General features: G+C 49.2%; 1 protein-coding gene across 4 annotated transcripts in view; it reads right to left on the minus strand.

Annotated features, from left to right (window-relative positions):
* The window catches only part of ARHGAP44 (Rho GTPase activating protein 44), a 67,525-nt gene extending 59,092 nt beyond the window's left edge, over nucleotides 1-8,433 (minus strand). For 2 of the 4 annotated variants that reach the window (XM_089666787.1, XM_089666786.1), the window contains exons 1-4: nucleotides 8,397-8,433; nucleotides 5,178-5,282; nucleotides 3,191-3,267; nucleotides 1,245-1,356 (exon numbers count right to left, since the gene is read on the minus strand). In XM_089666787.1, the coding sequence (XP_089522913.1) occupies nucleotides 1,245-1,356; nucleotides 3,191-3,231 (153 nt within the window). In that variant the 5' untranslated portion in view covers nucleotides 3,232-3,267; nucleotides 5,178-5,282; nucleotides 8,397-8,433. Of the gene's footprint in view, nucleotides 1-1,244; nucleotides 1,357-3,190; nucleotides 3,268-5,177; nucleotides 5,283-8,396 lie in introns of those variants that run through there. The other 2 variants (XM_089666788.1, XM_089666785.1) reach the window with 1 other exon arrangement.
* Nucleotides 8,434-18,114: the final 9,681 nt, after the last annotated feature.

Genomic DNA, 18,114 nt, shown 5'->3' on the forward strand with positions numbered 1-18,114 from the left:
GTGGTGCAATGTGTCCATTAATGGAAATCTCACTGCAAAGTATCAGTATCAGCGAATACTTGACTGAAAGTATCGGTACTCGCCGATAAAAAACAAAAATGGTATTGGTGCCTCCCTAGTTTTCAGTGCTATGATAGTTTGACTGACAATGACTTGTTCATGCAACACAGATACTGCAGAGCTTCCTATTGATGGTATTTAACCTCTTGCCGTCCGCCTGCTGTTGATAAACGGCAGGGCGGTGGCACTCCAGGGGCGGGTTGTCGTTCATAAACGACACCCGCCTTTTCTAGCTGTGCGCGCTCCCTGGGAGCGCGCAGCCCCGCGATCCGGTGCCCGCTGTGTCCTCCGGACACAGTGAAACACCGATCTTCGGACGGGACCTCTGTACGAGGTCCCGATCATGTGATCACTGATTGGCAAATCAGTGATCACATGCAGAGTAGTAAGCAAGATGTCACTTGTGACATCATTGCTTACTACGTGTGAAATCTGTGAATGATCACAGAGATCACATGGTACAGGGCTATTCACAACAGCCTTGTACCATGTGACAAGCTGTGACCAATCACAGCTCACTCAGTACTTCTCAATGACTGCAAGAATGCAGACAGAGAGAAAGAGAAATGATTGCTTTTACATCCTATATGGGTGTAAAAGCAATCAGTGTAAAAAAAAAAAAAAAAAATCTTCATCACCCCCCACAAGTAGTACAGTGTCACCATGGTGACACTGTACTGCTAAGGTGACAGTAAAAAATAATAATATAAAAAAATAAAATAAAAATGTAAAAAACAATGTTTAAAAATGATAATTTTTGGTTATAAACTAATTTGGATTTTTTTTTTTACTAAAAAAATAACGGAATAAATTTTGGCCAAGATTTATGATGAAATATTATTTATTTGCAAAATTTTATTAAAAAAAAAACACTTTTTTTCAAAATTTTTGGACATTTTCATTTACATAGTAAAAAAAATAAAAAAATCCCAGCGGTGAATAAATACCACCAAAATAAAGCTTTATCGGTCTCAAAAAAATGGTAAAAAATTCATATGGGTACAGTATTGCATGACCGCGCAATTGTCATTCAAAGTGTGATCGCGCTGAAAGCTGAAAATTGCCCTGGACAGGAAGTGGTAAAAAAATGTTTTTTAAAGTAAATTCTACTAAATAAAAATAAAATCCGTTGCCCTTACATTCTGTTAAAATAAAAACGGTCCATTTTCTTTACACCCCTTTACCTCGGCGAGGACGAACAATGGCTCCACCACATCCCTCTCCACCTCCTGCTCAAAGTGGATGAGCTCCTGCGCTAGTTTGTCCTCGGCCTCTCCGCACAGCTTCAGCATCTTCCTACAACAAGACAACATGTAGATTTGTGTAGACTTCCTCTTTAAATTATTATTATTATACAGTATTTATAAAGCGCCAATAGTTCGCTCAGCGCTGTACATTACAAAGGGGGACAGAACATGTGACACAACAATACCAATACAATGCAAAACATGAGGGGATCGAGGGCCCTGCTCCTTGGAGCTTACAATCTAGGAGGGAGGGGATGGTGGCACAGGAGGAGATAGCTGTGGGGGATGGAGTGGTAGAAAGAGTGGAGGAGGTCAGCAAGTTAGCAGGGGGTGGGGTAGGCTTCCCTGAAGAGATGGGTTTTCAGGGTGCGCCTAAAGGAGAGGAGAGTAGGTGATAATCTGATGGGTTGGGGCAGGGAGTTCCAGAGGATGGGTGACACCCTGGAGAAGTCCTGGAGGCGGGCATGGGAGGAGGAGACCAGGGAACTAGAGAGTAGGAGGTCTTGTGAGGAGCGGAGTGTGCGTGTTGGGTGGTACTTGGATATTAGGTCGGTGATGTAGTTCGGGGCACTATGGTGGACAGCTTTGTACGTCAGTGTTAGGATTTTTAATTTGATTCGTTGCGCAATCGGAAGCCAGTGGAGGGATTGGCAGAGGGGGGTGGAGGACACTGAGTGGAGGCCAGTGGAGGGATTGGCAGAGGGGGGTGGCGGAGATGGAGCGGTTGGAAAGGTGAATGAGTCTGGCAGCCGTATTCAGGATGGACTGAAGCGGGGATAGCCAGCGGCGAGGCAGGCCAGTGAGGAGGGAGTTGCAGTAGTCCAGTCGTGATATGATGAGGGAGTGGATGAGCTGTTAGTGGTTTCTGGGGTTAGGAACGTGCGGATTTTGGCGATGTTGCGGAGGTGGAGTCTGCATGAGTTTGTTAAAGATTGGACTTGGGGCTGGAAGGATAGATTGGAGTCCAGAATGCCACCAAGTACTCTGGCCTGCGGGGCGGGTTTGATGGTGGCGTTGTTGGATGTGATGGAGAAGTCAATGGGGGGTGGGGTCCGGGCTGGGGGGAAGACAAAAAACTCGGTTTTGGAGAGGTTCCGTTTAAGGAAGTGGAGCGACATCCAGTCTGATATGTCGCTCAGTAGGTGTGTGATTCGGGCTGAGACCAAGGGGGTGAGGTGGGGGGTTGAGAGATAGATTTGTGTGTCGTCAGCATAGAGGTGGTAGTTGAAGCCGTGAGAGTGTATGAGTTGGCCAAGGGAGGAGGTGTAGATGGAGAAGAGAAGAGGCCTGAGGACAGAGCCTTGAGGGACCCCAACAGAGAGGGGGAGTGAGGGGGAGGTGGTAGCATTATAGGTAACGCTGAAAGAGCGTTGTGACAGGTAGGATGAGAGCCAGGAGAGAGCAGAATCGAGGATTGAGGGCCCTGCTCTTTCGAGCCTACAATCTAGGAGGGAGGGGATGGTGGCACAGGAGGAGATAGCTGTGGGGGATGGAGTGGTAGGAAGAGTGGAGGAGGTCGGCAAGTTAGCAGGGGGTTGGGTTGGCTTCCCTGAAGAGATGGGTTTTCAGGGTGCGCCTAAAGGAGAGGAGAGTAGGTGATAATCTGATGGGTTGGGGCAGGGAGTTCCAGAGGATGGGTGATACCCTGGAGAAGTCCTGGAGGCGGGCATGGGAGGAGGAGACCAGGGAACTAGAGAGAAGGAGGTCTTGTGAGGAGCGGAGTGTGCGTGTTGGGCGGTACTTGGATATTAGGTCAGTGATGTAGTTCGGGGCTGTATGGTGGACAGCTTTGTACTTCAGTGTTAGGATTTTGAATACTTCACCACTTCAGAACCAGAGGGTGGCCATCTTGAACTGTGCTAAGAGGAAGACCATAAACTCACCCAAGCAAAGAATCATCTCCCAGTACAGCTGATCCTTCCATGAGACATTGCGCCAGTGTAATTAGCGGCAACTTTTTCTAAAGAGAAGGAAACAAAAAACACAGTGAGAATGACCCAATAACAGAGTGGGTAAGAACAACCTCAAATGCCTTTGGTGGCTTCTCTGTGTCCCCTAAGACCTCTCGTGTGCACCCATCTGTACGTAGCAGCAACCAAACCCATGACAGGAGAGAGCATCTGGCAAGGGTTTCCGGAAATATTATAGAGGTGGCAGCGACCATGCTTTAGCACAGGGTTTCTCAGCCAGGGTTCCATGGAATCCTAGAATTCTTCCAGAGGTTGCTAGGGGTCCTTGAGCAATGAGCAACTGCTGCCTCTTAGATAAGTTCCCACTGACACCATTGATATTCAGTTGTTAGGTGGAGGTAGGCTAGGCTACCCGAAAGAGATATTGGGAGATAGCCAGATAGATTGCGGTTGACAGTTCCAGAGGATGGGGTTGGCAGTTCCAGAAGATGGGGTTGGCAGTTCCAGAAGATGGGAGAGGTTCTAGAGAAGTCCAGGAGGGGAACTTGGGAGGAAGTGACGAAGGAGCTAAAGAATACACTCACCGGCTACTTTATTACTTACACCTGTCCAGTTGCTTGGTAACACAAATTGCTAATCAGCCAATCACATGGGAGCAACTCAATGCATTTTGGCATGTAGATGTGTTGAAGTCGACTTGCTGAAGTTCAAACCGATCATCAGAATGGGGAAGAAAGGGAATTTAAGTGACTTGCCCCAAGGCTCTGTTCTATCAGCAGATGGTTAGGGGACTTCTTCCAAGGGGAGGATCAGAGAAGACAGGATCAAACAGCCTTTTTACACAATGTGGAGGATTATCCTCTTAGGTCCCACAGTGAGTATAACAAGCATGCTTTCCTGCATCTACAGACTGATTCTACTGTTGTGGGTTCAGTAACACTAAGTTGCCCTACTGTACAAAGATAGTTTGACTTTCTATTGCAGAGGCGGGGCTTGGGAAAGTATTGTCTTCTTACGCTTTGAAAGACGGAAATCATCATTTGTATTGATCTTATCTGAAGTAAAACTATGTTGGATTTACCTTCCATGTCTCATTGAAGAGTTAAAGGTAAGCTAAAGGCAAAACTTTCTTTTCATTTCGGATAAAGCAAGGCAGAGTTACAACCCCTGTCAGATTTTTTTTTCTTCTCATGTGTCTCATTGTGGAGATATCCCTTTGCTCCTGTCCCATAGGAACAACAAGAAGTGAGAGGAAATCCCTCCAAAATCAGGAAATCCTTGCTTGTCAAGGCAACTTATTGATGGCTCAAATGTGTGGTGTGATTTGAGCCATCAAAAAGGTACAGGACCCTTTTTTTGGTCCACACTTGAATCGGATCTAGTGTTCCCATTGGACGATTTGACCCTCCAATCCTGTTCTGATGACAACTTGTAATTTGGGATTTCACTGATAACAGCAAACAGAACATCATTTTAAGACAGCAAAAGTAATAAATATATACCCAAGAGGAAGTACTACATACTTTGTTTCTTCAGTTTAACAAGACTTCCTCTTTTTTTTCCCTCTCATTTTTTCTGTGCACTAAAATTCTATTCCTTTTACAAAGCTTAGACTATCTGCAATTTAAATAAATGCTTTTTTTTTTAAATTTTGCTTTTTTTTCTTAAAATCATCACTATAAAAATGGAAAAACAAACAAATGAAAAAAAAAGTAATAATTGTAAAAAAAAAAGAAAAACAGCTGAATGACAGCTAAGGAGAGAAGGGTAGGAAGGCGTTAGTGACCATCGCTTCCAAACAGAGAGAAAGGGTCCTTCTCTGCGGCACGCTGGCAAGGGGCAGGCTTTCCTATTCAGGCTGTTGCTGCTTTTTTGGTGAACTGGTAGACTTTGGATACTCTTTGTTTGGATGCACTCGGAATGGAGATTTATTTGGGCTTCAATGAAAATGTGATCTTACCGATCGTTTGTCTGTGTCGGTCCCTTGCTGGCCTTGTAAACATGCTGTCAGCTTTTTATGGGTGCTGTGAGAGACTTGCTTCACCAGCTCCAGCCGCTTCTCCACCTGCGGGAAAACAAAAAGGTGAATGATCCTGCCATACTTTGGCTTCATTCATAAGGGATAGTCGGATAGATCATCCATTCACAGGGATAGTTGGATAGATCGTCCATTCACAGGGATAGTCGGATAGATCGTCCATTCACAGAAATAGTCTGATAGATCGTCCTTTCACAGGGATAGTCGGATAGATGATCCATTCACAGGGATAGTTAGATAGATCGTCCATTCATAGGGATAGTCAGATCGTTCATTCACAGGAATAGTCAGATCGATCCTTTATTCATAGGGATAGTCAGATAGATCATTCATTCACAGGGATAGTCAGATAGATCATTCATTCACAGGGATAGTCAGAAAGATCATTCATTCACAGGGATAGTCAGATAGATCATTCATTCACAGGGATAGTCAGAAAGATCATTCATTCACAGGGATAGTCAGATAGATCGTTCATTCACAGGAATAGTCAGATAGATAGATCGTTCATTCATAGGGATAGTCAGATAGATCGTTCATTCATAGGGATAGTCAGATAGATCGTTCATTCATAGGGATAGTCAGATAGATCGTTCATTCACAGGAATAGTCATGATAGATCATTCATTCATAGGGATAGTCAGATAGATTGTTCATTCACAGGAATAGTCATGATAGATCATTCATTCATAGGGATAGTCAGATAGATTGTTCATTCACAGGAATAGTCAGATAGATCATCCATTCACAGGAATAGTCATGATAGATCGTCCACTCATAGGGATAGTCGGATAGATCGTCCATTCATAGGGATAGTCAGATAGATCGTTCATTCACAGGAATAGTCATGATAGATCATTCATTCATAGGGATAGATAGATTGTTCATTCAAAGGGTTAGTCAGATAGATTGTCCATTCACTGGAATAGTTAGATAGATCGTTCATTCACAGGAATAGTCATGATAGATCATTCATTCAAAGGGTTAGTCAGATAGATCGTTCATTCACAGGAATAGTCATGATAGATCGTCCATTCATAGGGATAGTCATGATAGATCGTCCATTCATAGGGATAGTCATGATAGATCGTCCATTCATAGGGATAGTCAGATAGATCGTCCATTCACAGGAATAGTTAGATAGATTGTTCATTCACAGGAATAGTCATGATAGATCGTCCATTCATAGGGATAGTCAGATACATTTCTCATTCAAAGGGATAGTTGGATTGATTGTTCATTCAAAGGGATAGTGGGACAGACCATTCACTAACAGGGATTGTTGGAGAGATCATTCATTCACTGGGATCATCAGGTCGAGTATTTATTAATGTGGATTTATTTTATTTTATATTTTTACAAAATTCAATATTTAGCAATGTGCACCACTAAGCCACAACCTTGTCCATTGTATGCCGTTGCTGGGAGGTTGCATTTGAAAGTGGCCTGTTCAGTGTAAGGCAGTGCCAATCAAACGCATTGGGGGGGTTTATTTGGTGCCATGAAACAAAGCACGTGGCCGTGGCATAAGTACGCCCCCATCTTCTGCCTTTACAGAGTGGTTGGGAAGGGGGTGGCATAAAAACGTGTCTCAATCGCATGTTTTTTTTGCCCCCTAACCACAGGTGTATATGAGCCCTTACCATGGCATTTTGAAGTTACTAAGCTCTCTCCACCCAAATTTCCAAATCTTGCCCTACTGCCTGCAAAATGGAAGACATTTTGTTCCCGATGTTATACAAGCACAAATCTTATTGAAAGGGACTGTGGACATCTGTGAAGCTGCTGTGGTAAAGACAGGGCCATAGGCACTGTGTGGGATCACCGGCATTAAACACTTACTATTCTGCTCATAAGTATAGAGAAGACTGGAATGAGGAGAGAGTGTGACAAATTGCCTTCATCGCAATGCACTATGCTGCTGAGCAGCGGAGATCTTCAGCCAGACTGGACACAAGACAGAGAAGCTGACATACACTATATAGTCTACAGTCTGTGGACACTTGACCATCACATCTATATCAACTGGTTGGACTGCTCATTTCAGAACCATGGCCATTAATATTAAGTTGGCCCCCCAATGGCCAATAATATACAGTTGACCCCCATGGTGGCTAAAACAGACTCTTTCCATAAAATTTTGGAGTGTCTATGAGAATCTATGTCCATTGCTGAGGTCAACTGATGCTGGATAGGAAGACCTGAATCAAAATCAGCCTTCCAATTAATCCCAAAGGTGCTCTTTAGGGTTGAGTTCAGAGCTCTGTACAGGGAACTCACGTTCCTCCACACCAAACTGGTCAAACCATGTCTTTATGGTACTGATGTTAGAAGAGAAGACCTGGATCACCATTGTCCTTCAATTCATCCCAAAGGAGTTCAGTAGGGTTGAGGTCAGGTTCTGATGTTATAAGAGAAGACCTGGAACACCAAAACCCTACTGAACTTCTTTGGGATGAATTGAAGGGCAGTGGTGATCCAGGTCTTCTCTTGCAACATCAGAACCTGACCTCAACCCTACATAATACCTTTGGGAAGAACCGGAGGGCCGATTGTGATCCAGGTCTTCTCTTCCAACATCAGAACCTGACCTCAACCCTACAGAACACCTTTGGGATGAACTGGAGGGCCGATTGTGATCCAGGTCTTCTCTTCCAACATCAGAACCTGACCACAACCCTACTTTGGGACGAATTGAAGGGCAGAGGTCAGGTTCTGACGTTGGAAGAGAAGACCTGGATCACAATCAGCCCTCCAATTCATCCCAAAGGTGTTCTTTAGGGTTGAGGTCAGAGCTCTGTACAGGGAACTCAAGTTCCTCCACACAAAACTGGTCAAACCATGTCTTTATGGAGATGACTTTGAACACAAAGCCACAGACATGGTGGAATAGAAATGGGTCTTCCCCAGATGAACTTACCACAAAGTTGGTAGAGAACAACTGTATAAAATGTCTTTGTATGATGAAGTATTAATAGTGCCCTTCACTGGAGACACCTGAGCTCCATCATTTGGTGGGTGTCCACATACTGTTGGCCATTTTATGTATGTCTATACTATGTAGCCAATATTTATCAAAATCAGTAAACTTTCACCAGTCCCATTATCATCCTGCTCTTCCACAATAATTTGATCACTTACCTGCAAAAGATCTTCACTCAGGACCTCGGTCTTCTCTGCCCTGAAAGAAAATGAAATATGAATAAAAATGTATAAAGATTTTAAAAGCTTCAGAATTCTAAACAAGAACCAACATTAAGAGGATAGAATATCTGACAGTTGTGGATGAACGCATGCGGGTCAAGTTGACTGGTTTCCTATACCATTTCTGGACTTTCTAGCTCAGACCAGCAGATGGAGGAGACTGCTGGAGACCATTTAAAATATCAGATCAGCATAGGGAGCAATGGGGGAGGAGCACTGGATCAGCAGAGGAGCGCTGCAGGGAAGAGACTGCTGGAGGACATTTACAGTATCAGACCAGCCGATGGAGGAGAATGCTGGAAGACAGTTACAGCATCAGACCACCAGAGGAAGCAGTGCGGGGAGGAGACTGCTCAAGGGCAGTCACAACATTGGATCAGCAGAGGAGCGCTGCAGGGAAGAGACTGTTGGAGGACATTTACAGTATCAGACCAGCAGATTTAGGAGAATGTTGGAAGACAGTTACAGCATCAGACCACCAGAGGAAGCAGTGAGGGGAGGAGACTGCTGGGGGGAATTCACAGCATTAGACCAGCAAATGGAGCAGTGCAGGGAAGAGGCTGTTGGAGGACATTTACAGTATCAGACCAGCAGATGGAGGAGACTACAGGAAGACAGTTACAGCATCAGACCAGCAGAGGGAGCAGTGAGGGGAGGAGACTGCTGGAGGACATTTAGACCAGCAGAGGGAGCAGTGAGGGGAGGAGACTGCTGGAGGACATTTAGACCAGCAGAGGGAGCAGTGAGGGGAGGAGACTGCTGGAGGATATTTAGACCAGCAGAGGGAGCAGTGAGGGGAGGAGACTGCTGGAGGATATTTAGACCAGCAGAGGGAGCAGTGAGGGGAGGAGACTGCTGGAGGACATTTAGATCAGCAGAGGGAGCAGTGAGGGGAGGAGACTGCTGGAGGACATTTAGACCAGCAGAGGGAGCAGTGAGAGGAGGAGACTGCTGGAGGGCAGTCACAGCATTGGATCAGCAGTGAGAGGAGGAGACTGCTGGAGGGCAGTCACAGCATTGGATCAGCAGAGGAGTGCTGCAGGGAAGAGGCTACTGGAGGACATTTACAGTATCAGACCAGCAGATGGAGGAGAATGCTGGAAGACAGTTACAGCATCAGATCAGCAGAGGGAGCAGTGAGGGGAGGACTGCTGGGGGGAATTCACAGCATTAGACCAGCAAATGGAGCAGCGCAGGGAAGAGACTGCTGGAGGACATTTGCAGTATCAGACCAGCAGATGGAGGATACTACAGGAAGACAGTTACAGCATCAGACCGGCAGAGGGAGCAGTGAAGGGAGGAGACTTCTGGAGGACATTCAGACCAACAGAAGAAGCAGTGAGGGGAGGAGACTGCTGGAGGACATTCCCAGCATCAGTGCAGAGAACAGACTACTGGAGGACATTTACAGAACACCATCATCTTGGCCTTGTGGGTGGGGCAGAGACACAAACTACTGCTACTACCCCAAAAGATATCAGAAATCACCTGGCACCAGTGTCAACCCAAAACTGAATTATAACTTTTGTGCACTAAATCAAAAATAATTTCTCAATCAATAATAAAGTGCATAATTCCAGTTCTGTACCCTGAAGAAGTCACGTGACTGTGGTGACACGCATTGGGCGGAGCCAAGCCAGAAGTGAAGACCCTGCTGCCTGTTAATCTACGTTTGCAGTGCAATATTTTGAATAAAAATAGTTTTTTTTAATATACTACACTATGAGGACATCCTCTTCATTTAAAGTGCCATACTCCCGGTAAGTGATTAGATGCGTTTAGGAGGATATCCAACTACAATGGAGCGAGGTCTGAGATCTACCCCAGGCTGGGGAAAGAGTGTGTGACCTGGGTGCATGCAGGTGAACGCATTTATGAGCGGTGGTGGGAGTCGCTGTGTATGGATCTAGCCTGTTAACACGGACGGTGGAATTTATCACAAGGAATATATGGTTTGAAGAGTATTGCAATCTATGGGCTGGGACTATGCACTTTATTATTCATTGAGAAATTTTTTTTTTTTTTTAATTCGCTTTATTATCTGTTCTCAGTTGTGTCATTGCATTTTTATACTGAATGGGGAAGGCGCAACCAAAATATTAATATTTGGTTTATTAATGAGGATGGTGGGAACACTCAACTGGTTGCAGCCACCGGTATTAGCACGCTAAGGGGGGGGGGGGGTATTTGAGGCATTTTCAGTTGGGAGTGCGGGATACCACATTATTATTATTTTAGATCACTTTTGTGCCGTGTTGACCTCAAGCAGCTATTGCAGGATAATTAGTTCTATGTAAAGACAGATAGTGGTCTCAGGTCCCAAGCTGAAGAAGACTGCCATTTGTATGCACTCTGTCAGGTACGCAGTGCATGCTGGGATTTGTAGTTCCATTGCAGCCGGAGTGCCGTTAATTGCCGTTTCTACCAGCTCTACCTAGGATTGAACTTTACGCTGCGAACAGGAAAATGCCTTTTTCCAGGAATTGTTCTTGTGAAGAGGAGATTGAAAACTGAGGAAAATCTCATCTGTTCACACCGGAATAATACAGAATGGTCCATCATCCCTGGCGGGTACCCGTGTCCCCTCTGGAAGAAATGCTGAACACGGAGCTTCGTGTATGGAAAGATATGCAACAAAACTATCTCCCCACTTTGCTCAATCTGAACCTAAAACAAATCACAAAACTGCAAAGTCTGTTTAGAAAGTGAATCTAAAATACAAAATACTGTTTATGGAGTCCCAACGCCTTCAACAGTCAGGAACATCTGGAAGAAATAGCAAGAACACGAGCTGTACAGAGTCACAGACCCCCAGCGCTCCTCCCTCCAGGGCCGGCACAGACCCCCAGCGCTCCTCCCTCCAGGGCCGGCACAGACCCCCAGCGCTCCTCCCTCCAGGGCCGGCACAGACCCCCAGCGCTCCTCCCTCCAGGGCCGGCACAGACCCCCAGCGCTCCTCCCTCCAGGGCCGGCACAGACCCCCAGCGCTCCTCCCTCCAGGGCCGGCACAGACCCCCAGCGCTCCTCCCTCCAGGGCCGGCACAGTCCCCCAGCGCTCCTTCCTCCAGGGCCGGCACAGACCCCCAGCGCTCCTCCCTCCAGGGCCGGCACAGACCCCCAGCGCTCCTCCCTCCAGGGCCGGCACAGACCCCCAGCGCTCCTCCCTCCAGGGCCGGCACAGACCCCCAGCGCTCCTCTCTCCAGGGCCGGCACAGACCCCCAGCGCTCCTCCTTTCAGGGCCGGCACAGACCCCCTGCGCTCCTCCCTCCAGGGTCGGCACAGACCCCCTGCGCTCCTCCCTCCAGGGCCGGCACAGACCCCCTGCGCTCCTCCCTCCAGGGCCGGCACAGACCCCCTGCGCTCCTCCCTCCAGGGCCGGCACAGACCCCCAGCGCTCCTCCCTCCAGGGCCGGCACAGACCCCCAGCGCTCCTCCCTCCAGGGCCGGCACAGACCCCCAGCGCTCCTCCCTCCAGGGCCGGCACAGACCCCCAGCGCTCCTCCCTCCAGGGCCGGCACAGACCCCCAGCGCTCCTCCCTCCAGGGCCGGCACAGACCCCCAGCGCTCCTCCCTCCAGGGCCGGCACAGACCCCCAGCGCTCCTCCCTCCAGGGCCGCCACAGACCCCCAGCGCTCCTCCCTCCAGGGCCGCCACAGACCCCCAGCGCTCCTCCCTCCAGGGCCGCCACAGACCCCCAGCGCTCCTCCCTCCAAGGCCTGCACAGACCCTCAGCAGTCCTCTCTCCAGGGCCGGCACAGACCCCCAGCGCTCCTCTCTCCAGGGCCGGCACAGACCCCCAGCTCTCCTCCCTCCAGGGCCGGCACAGACCCCCAGCGCTCCTCCTTTCAGGGCCGGCACAGACCTCCAGCGCTCCTCCTTTCAGGGCCGGCACAGACCCCCAGCGCTCCTCTCTCCAGGGCCGGCACAGACCCCCAGCGCTCCTCCTTTCAGGGCCGGCACAGACCCCCTGCGCTCCTCCCTCCAGGGTCGGCACAGACCCCCAGCGCTCCTCCCTCCAGGGCCGGCACAGACCCCCAGCGCTCCTCCCTCCAGGGCTGGCACAGACCCCCAGCGCTCCTCCCTCCAGGGCCGGCACAGACCCCCAGCGCTCCTCCCTCCAGGGCCGCCACAGACCCCCAGCGCTCCTCCCTCCAGGGCCGCCACAGACCCCCAGCGCTCCTCCCTCCAGGGCCGCCACAGACCCCCAGCGCTCCTCCCTCCAGGGCCGCCACAGACCCCCAGCGCTCCTCCCTCCAGGGCCGCCACAGACCCCCAGCGCTCCTCCCTCCAGGGCCGCCACAGACCCCCAGCGCTCCTCCCTCCAGGGCCGCCACAGACCCCCAGCACTCCTCCCTCCAGGGCCGCCACAGACCCCCAGCACTCCTCCCTCCAGGGCCGGCACAGACCCTCAGCAGTCCTCTCTCCAGGGCCGGCACAGACCCCCAGCGCTCCTCCCTCCAGGGCCGGCACAGACCCCCAGCGCTCCTCCTTTCAGGGCCGGCACAGACCTCCAGCGCTCCTCCTTTCAGGGCCGGCACAGACCCCTTGCGCTCCTCCCTCCAGGGTCGGCACAGACCCCCAGCGCTCCTCCCTCCAGGGTCAGCACAGACCCCCAGCGCTCCTCCCTCCAGGGTCGGCACAGACCCCCAGCGCTCCTCTCTCCAGGGTCGGCACAGACCCCCAGCGCTCCTCCCTCCAGGGCCGGCACAGACCCCTTCCTCCAGCACTGGTATAGATCCTCAGCACCCCTTCCTCCAGCACTGAAATAGACGCTCAGCACTAGGGCAAGCACAGACCCTAAGTCTCTTTCCTCCAGGGCCAGCACAGATCCTCAGCAGCCCTTTCTCCAGCACTGGCAGACACTCATCACCCTTCCCTTCTGGGCCGGCACAGACCCAGCTCTCCTCCCTTCTGGGCCGGCACAGACCCAGCTCTCCTCCCTTCTGGGCCGGCACAGACCCAGCTCTCCTCCCTTCTGGGCCGGCACAGACCCAGCTCTCCTCCCTTCTGGGCCGGCACAGACCCAGCTCTCCTCCCTTCTGGGCCGGCACAGACCCAGCTCTCCTCCCTTCTGGGCCGGCACAGACCCAGCTCTCCCCCCTTCTGGGCCGGCACAGACCCAGCTCTCCCCCGTTCTGGGCCGGCACAGACCCAGCTCTCCCCCGTTCTGGGCCGGCACAGACCCAGCTCTCCCCCGTTCTGGGCCGGCACAGACCCAGCTCTCCCCCTTTCTGGGCCGACACAGACCCAGCTCTCCCCCGTTCTGGGCCGGCACAGACCCAGCTCTCCCCCGTTCTGGGCCGGCACAGACCCAGCTCTCCTCCGTTCTGGGCCGGCACAGACCCAGCTCTCCCCCGTTCTGGGCCGGCACAGACCCAGCTCTCCCCCGTTCTGGGCCGGCACAGACCCAGCTCTCCCCCGTTCTGGGCCGGCACAGACCCAGCTCTTCCCCGTTCTGGGCCGGCACAGACCCAGCTCTCCTCCCTTCTGGGCCAGCACAGACCCAGCTATTGTCCCTCTAGGGCTGGCACAGACCCAGCTCTCCTCCCTTCTGGGCCGGCACAGACCCAGCTCTCCTCCCTTCTGATCCGGCACAGACCCAGCTCTCCTCCCATCTGGGCCAGCACAGACTCAGCTCTCTTCCCATCTGGGCCAGCACAGACCCAGCTCTCCTCCCATTTGGGCCAGCACAGACCCAGCTCTCCTCCCCCCTTCGGTGCCGACACAGACCCAGCTCTTGTCCCTCTAGGGCCGTCACAGAGCCAGCACCCCTTCCTCCAGGAATGGCACAGATCCAGCACCCCTCCCTCTAGGACTGGCACAGACCAAGCACTCCTCCCTCCAGGTCTACTCACAGATTTCTCCAAATTATTTTCCCTTTTTAGATTTGCTGATAGATTTTGTAAAAAAAAAGATCTAGCACCACCTACAAGCTTTTTGGCAACCCTACAGATTAATTCAAATGGAAGGTTCTCTTGAAAGCTCATCCCCCTCCCCATTGATACTTACCTTTGCAGAGCTCCCTCACTGCTCTGATTGTGTAAGTTCTTTGCTATACCGTGTTAGAACTTACAAAGTTGTTAAAGTGTTAATGACCTTTTCCCTCCATGTGACTGGGTTCAGGCATGAGGATTGGCCACTTGGCCCCAAATACTGCCCTCCCATATCCAGAAGCATGAACAGCGCCCTTTCTGCCAGGGTTAGGGGTGTCCCTCATTTAACTCTTCTTCACACAAATTATATACATATTTTCAAGAATTTTTTGGGGGTTTTTTTTGCGCTGAACATACATAAAATAAAAATCCAAAACCCACTATATTCCCCTTAAACCCCCCAGTGCATACAACTATTACACAGCTGGTGAATGTAACAACGAGACACCCAGGGTCAGCTACGGAGAGGAGCCCCATCCTCCCGGAGACCCCTGGGCCCTGGCCTAGTGCGACTATTTAAAAATCTTGCCACGGTTGGTAATTAGAGCAGATTATGAAATATCAGCGCTTCGCCGCGGGAGCCGGGGTAATTCCTCTACCATGCCATGACAGCGGAGAATGCTGCAAGCGGTTCCATATCACACTCCAGCACGCTTCTTACAAAAGTCTAAGTGGAAAGGAAAGAAAAAAAAAATGTCTGCCCCGGGACACGGCGAGCGCTAGACATACAGACAAAGGGAGACAAAACCCGCGTATCCCTGAGAAGGATAGAAGCCTGGACACACACGTACCTCCCCTGCCCCGAGGAGGAGAAGGCAAAATTCATTGGTATATATTTAGAGCAATCTGTCGGAATTATTGAGGGAAAAAACGCAGGAAAAGCATTGAGATGTGCAAGAGGAAAAACAGAATGTAAGAATGGGACTTTCACCCAGGGGCAGACTGACAACTCATGGGGCCCCCGGGCAATAGGGGATCATGGGGCCCCTGTGTCCTTGCCCAAACTCAAAAAAGCCTATGAAAAAGGTACCAGGGGCATCTCATGGGGCTCCCTACTGACCCCAGGCCCTTGGGCAGTGCCTAAGTTTCCAAATGGTCAGTCCGCCCCTGATTTCACCTCTTCGGCAGGTCCAAGTCACATGGCCTTGTGGTGCATGCAGGAGCTGTAGAGAGTGTCTTATCTAAAGGGCCAGTCCATCCAAAATGGATACTTCAGTGTCTGGTGGATGCTGCAGGACTAATCCATCTTATGTTTTCCCATTTCTCTTGGGTGCTCCAGTGTCGGGATCTCTGTGATTGGACCTCAGTGCTTGGACCGCACAGTGATTGAGGCCGATGCAAGAGGTACTCAGCTGGATTTTGATTTTCTTTTATATTATGGAGGGTGGAGCGGCTAAAGTCTCCAAAGTAGATGGAAACAAACTACTCAAGGCAGATGAAAACCTAAAGGCCTCCAAGACCTCCGAAGGCCAACGGGATCACCGAAGGTTGACAACCAAAGTCTCCAAGATAGGTGGAAACACTCAAACCATCAACATTACCATTAACGGTAAAGAAAAAAAAAAAAAAAAAACGGGTGATTTTCGTCCAGTTTATGGCCGGCATTTAACCCCATAATTACTTCTGTCCCTAAGAATTCCAGTCTGCTATTATATTTTATATGAAAAGTCTTGAGGCTTCAACAATGTATCCATTTGTATCCATTTCGGATACAGATGGTTTTATTCAGATACAAATAGATACATTGTTGCAACCGCAAGAGTTTTCATAGAAAATATAATAGCGGACTGGAATTCTTCTTCTTGCAGGTCACGGCACATGCGCATTTTTTTTTAATCGGTAAAACGATCGGCTGATTTGCCCATCATTGCTGGGAAAATTGCCTGATAAAAAAAATGTGCAAAAATCCCAAAAAACGGCCGACCAATTAACCCACTAACAGTGCGAAAATCAGCCGATTTTCGACCCGTCTATGGCCGGCATAAAATTCACCTTTAGCCATTAGCTGCCCAGGCAATAGCCGTTTGGCGGCCGGAAAAATGTATTAGATTTCCGGGTGGACGCCATATGGCATGCGCAGTTTGAGCGCTTGCAGAGCCGCGCAGCGGCGCGATCTGTCACCGGCCGTGTACCTCAGACACGGCCGATGACAGATCTGAGTACCGGCCTCCGTTGCCGGTACCATGTGACCTGCTGTGACCAATCACAGCAGGTCACATGACAGTTGTATACAATGGATGGCTTCATTCATGCCATCCATTGTATACTAGTGTCTAGCTGTGAATGGTCACAGTGATTACATGCACATGTCATGTGATTAGCTGTGGCCAAATCACAGCTAAGCACAAAAAAAAAACAAAAAGAAAAAAAAAAACCTGAATGAATTGATGTCATTCAGGTAAATGCTCGCTTATAGCAAAGTCATTCTTTGCTATAAGCAAATTGGGGAAGTGATCAGTATCATTGTACTACTTTGGTCATAGTGAAATATGAAAAAAAAAAATTATAAAAAAATTATAAAAACAAAAAAAAATATATATATATATTTTTTTTTTTCCATACTGTCACCAGTCAGTGTCCCTGATCACCGCCATGCCAGTTATATGATGACGCTGTACTGCACTGGTGACAGTATGTAAAAAAAAAATAGTGAAAATTATTTTTTTAATTTTTTAATTTTCCGAAAAATTATGACAAAAAATACAACTTCAAAAAACTCGCCATGCCTCTTATGAAATACGTCGCACTGTCTACTCTGCAAAAAGGGGTCATTTGGCGGATATCTGTACTGTTCTGACATTTGGAGGATATCTGTCCTGTTCTGACATTTGGGGGATATCTGTACCGTCCTGGCATTTGGGGGATATCTGTACCGTCCTGGCATTTGGGGGATATCTGTCCTGTTCTGACATTTGGGGGATATCTGTACCGTTCTGACATTTGGGGGATATCTGTACCGTTCTGACATTTGGGGGATATCTGTACCGTTCTGACATTTGGGGATATCTGTACCGTCCTGACATTTGGGGATATCTGTACCGTCCTGACATTTGGGGGATATCTGTACCGTCCTGACATTTGGGGGATATCTGTACCGTCCTGACATTTGGGGGATATCTGTACCGTCTTGACATTTGGGGGATATCTGTACCGTCCTGACATTTGGGGGATATCTGTACCGTTCTGACATTTGGGGGATATCTGTACCGTTCTGACATTTGGGGGATATCTGTACCGTTCTGACATTTGGGGATATCTGTACTGTCCTGACATTTGGGGGGATATCTGTACTGTTCTGACATTTGGGGGATATTTGTACTGTTCTGACATTTGGGGGATATCTGTACTGTCCTGACATTTGGGGGATATCTGTACTGTCCTGACATTTGGGGGATATCTGTTCTGACATTTGGGGGATATCTGTTCTGTTCTGACATTTGGGGGATATCTGTACCATCCTGACATTTGGGGGATATCTGTACTGTCCTGACATTTGGGGGATATCTGTACTGTCCTGACATTTGGGGGATATCTGTCCTGTCCTGACATTTGGGGGATATCTGTACTGTCCTGACATTTGGGGGATATCTGTACTGTCCTGACATTTGGGGGATATCTGTACTGTTCCGACATTTGGGGGATATCTGTTCTGTTCTGACATTTGGGGGATATCTGTACTGTTCTGACATTCTTGGACCTCAAGAAATGAGATTGGCCGTCA

The sequence above is a fragment of the Staurois parvus genome, unplaced genomic scaffold (genome assembly GCF_062004578.1).
Source record: "Staurois parvus isolate SC_StPar_1 unplaced genomic scaffold, SC_StPar_1.0 ptg002841l, whole genome shotgun sequence".
In the NCBI taxonomy this organism is placed as follows: Eukaryota; Metazoa; Chordata; class Amphibia; order Anura; family Ranidae; genus Staurois; species Staurois parvus.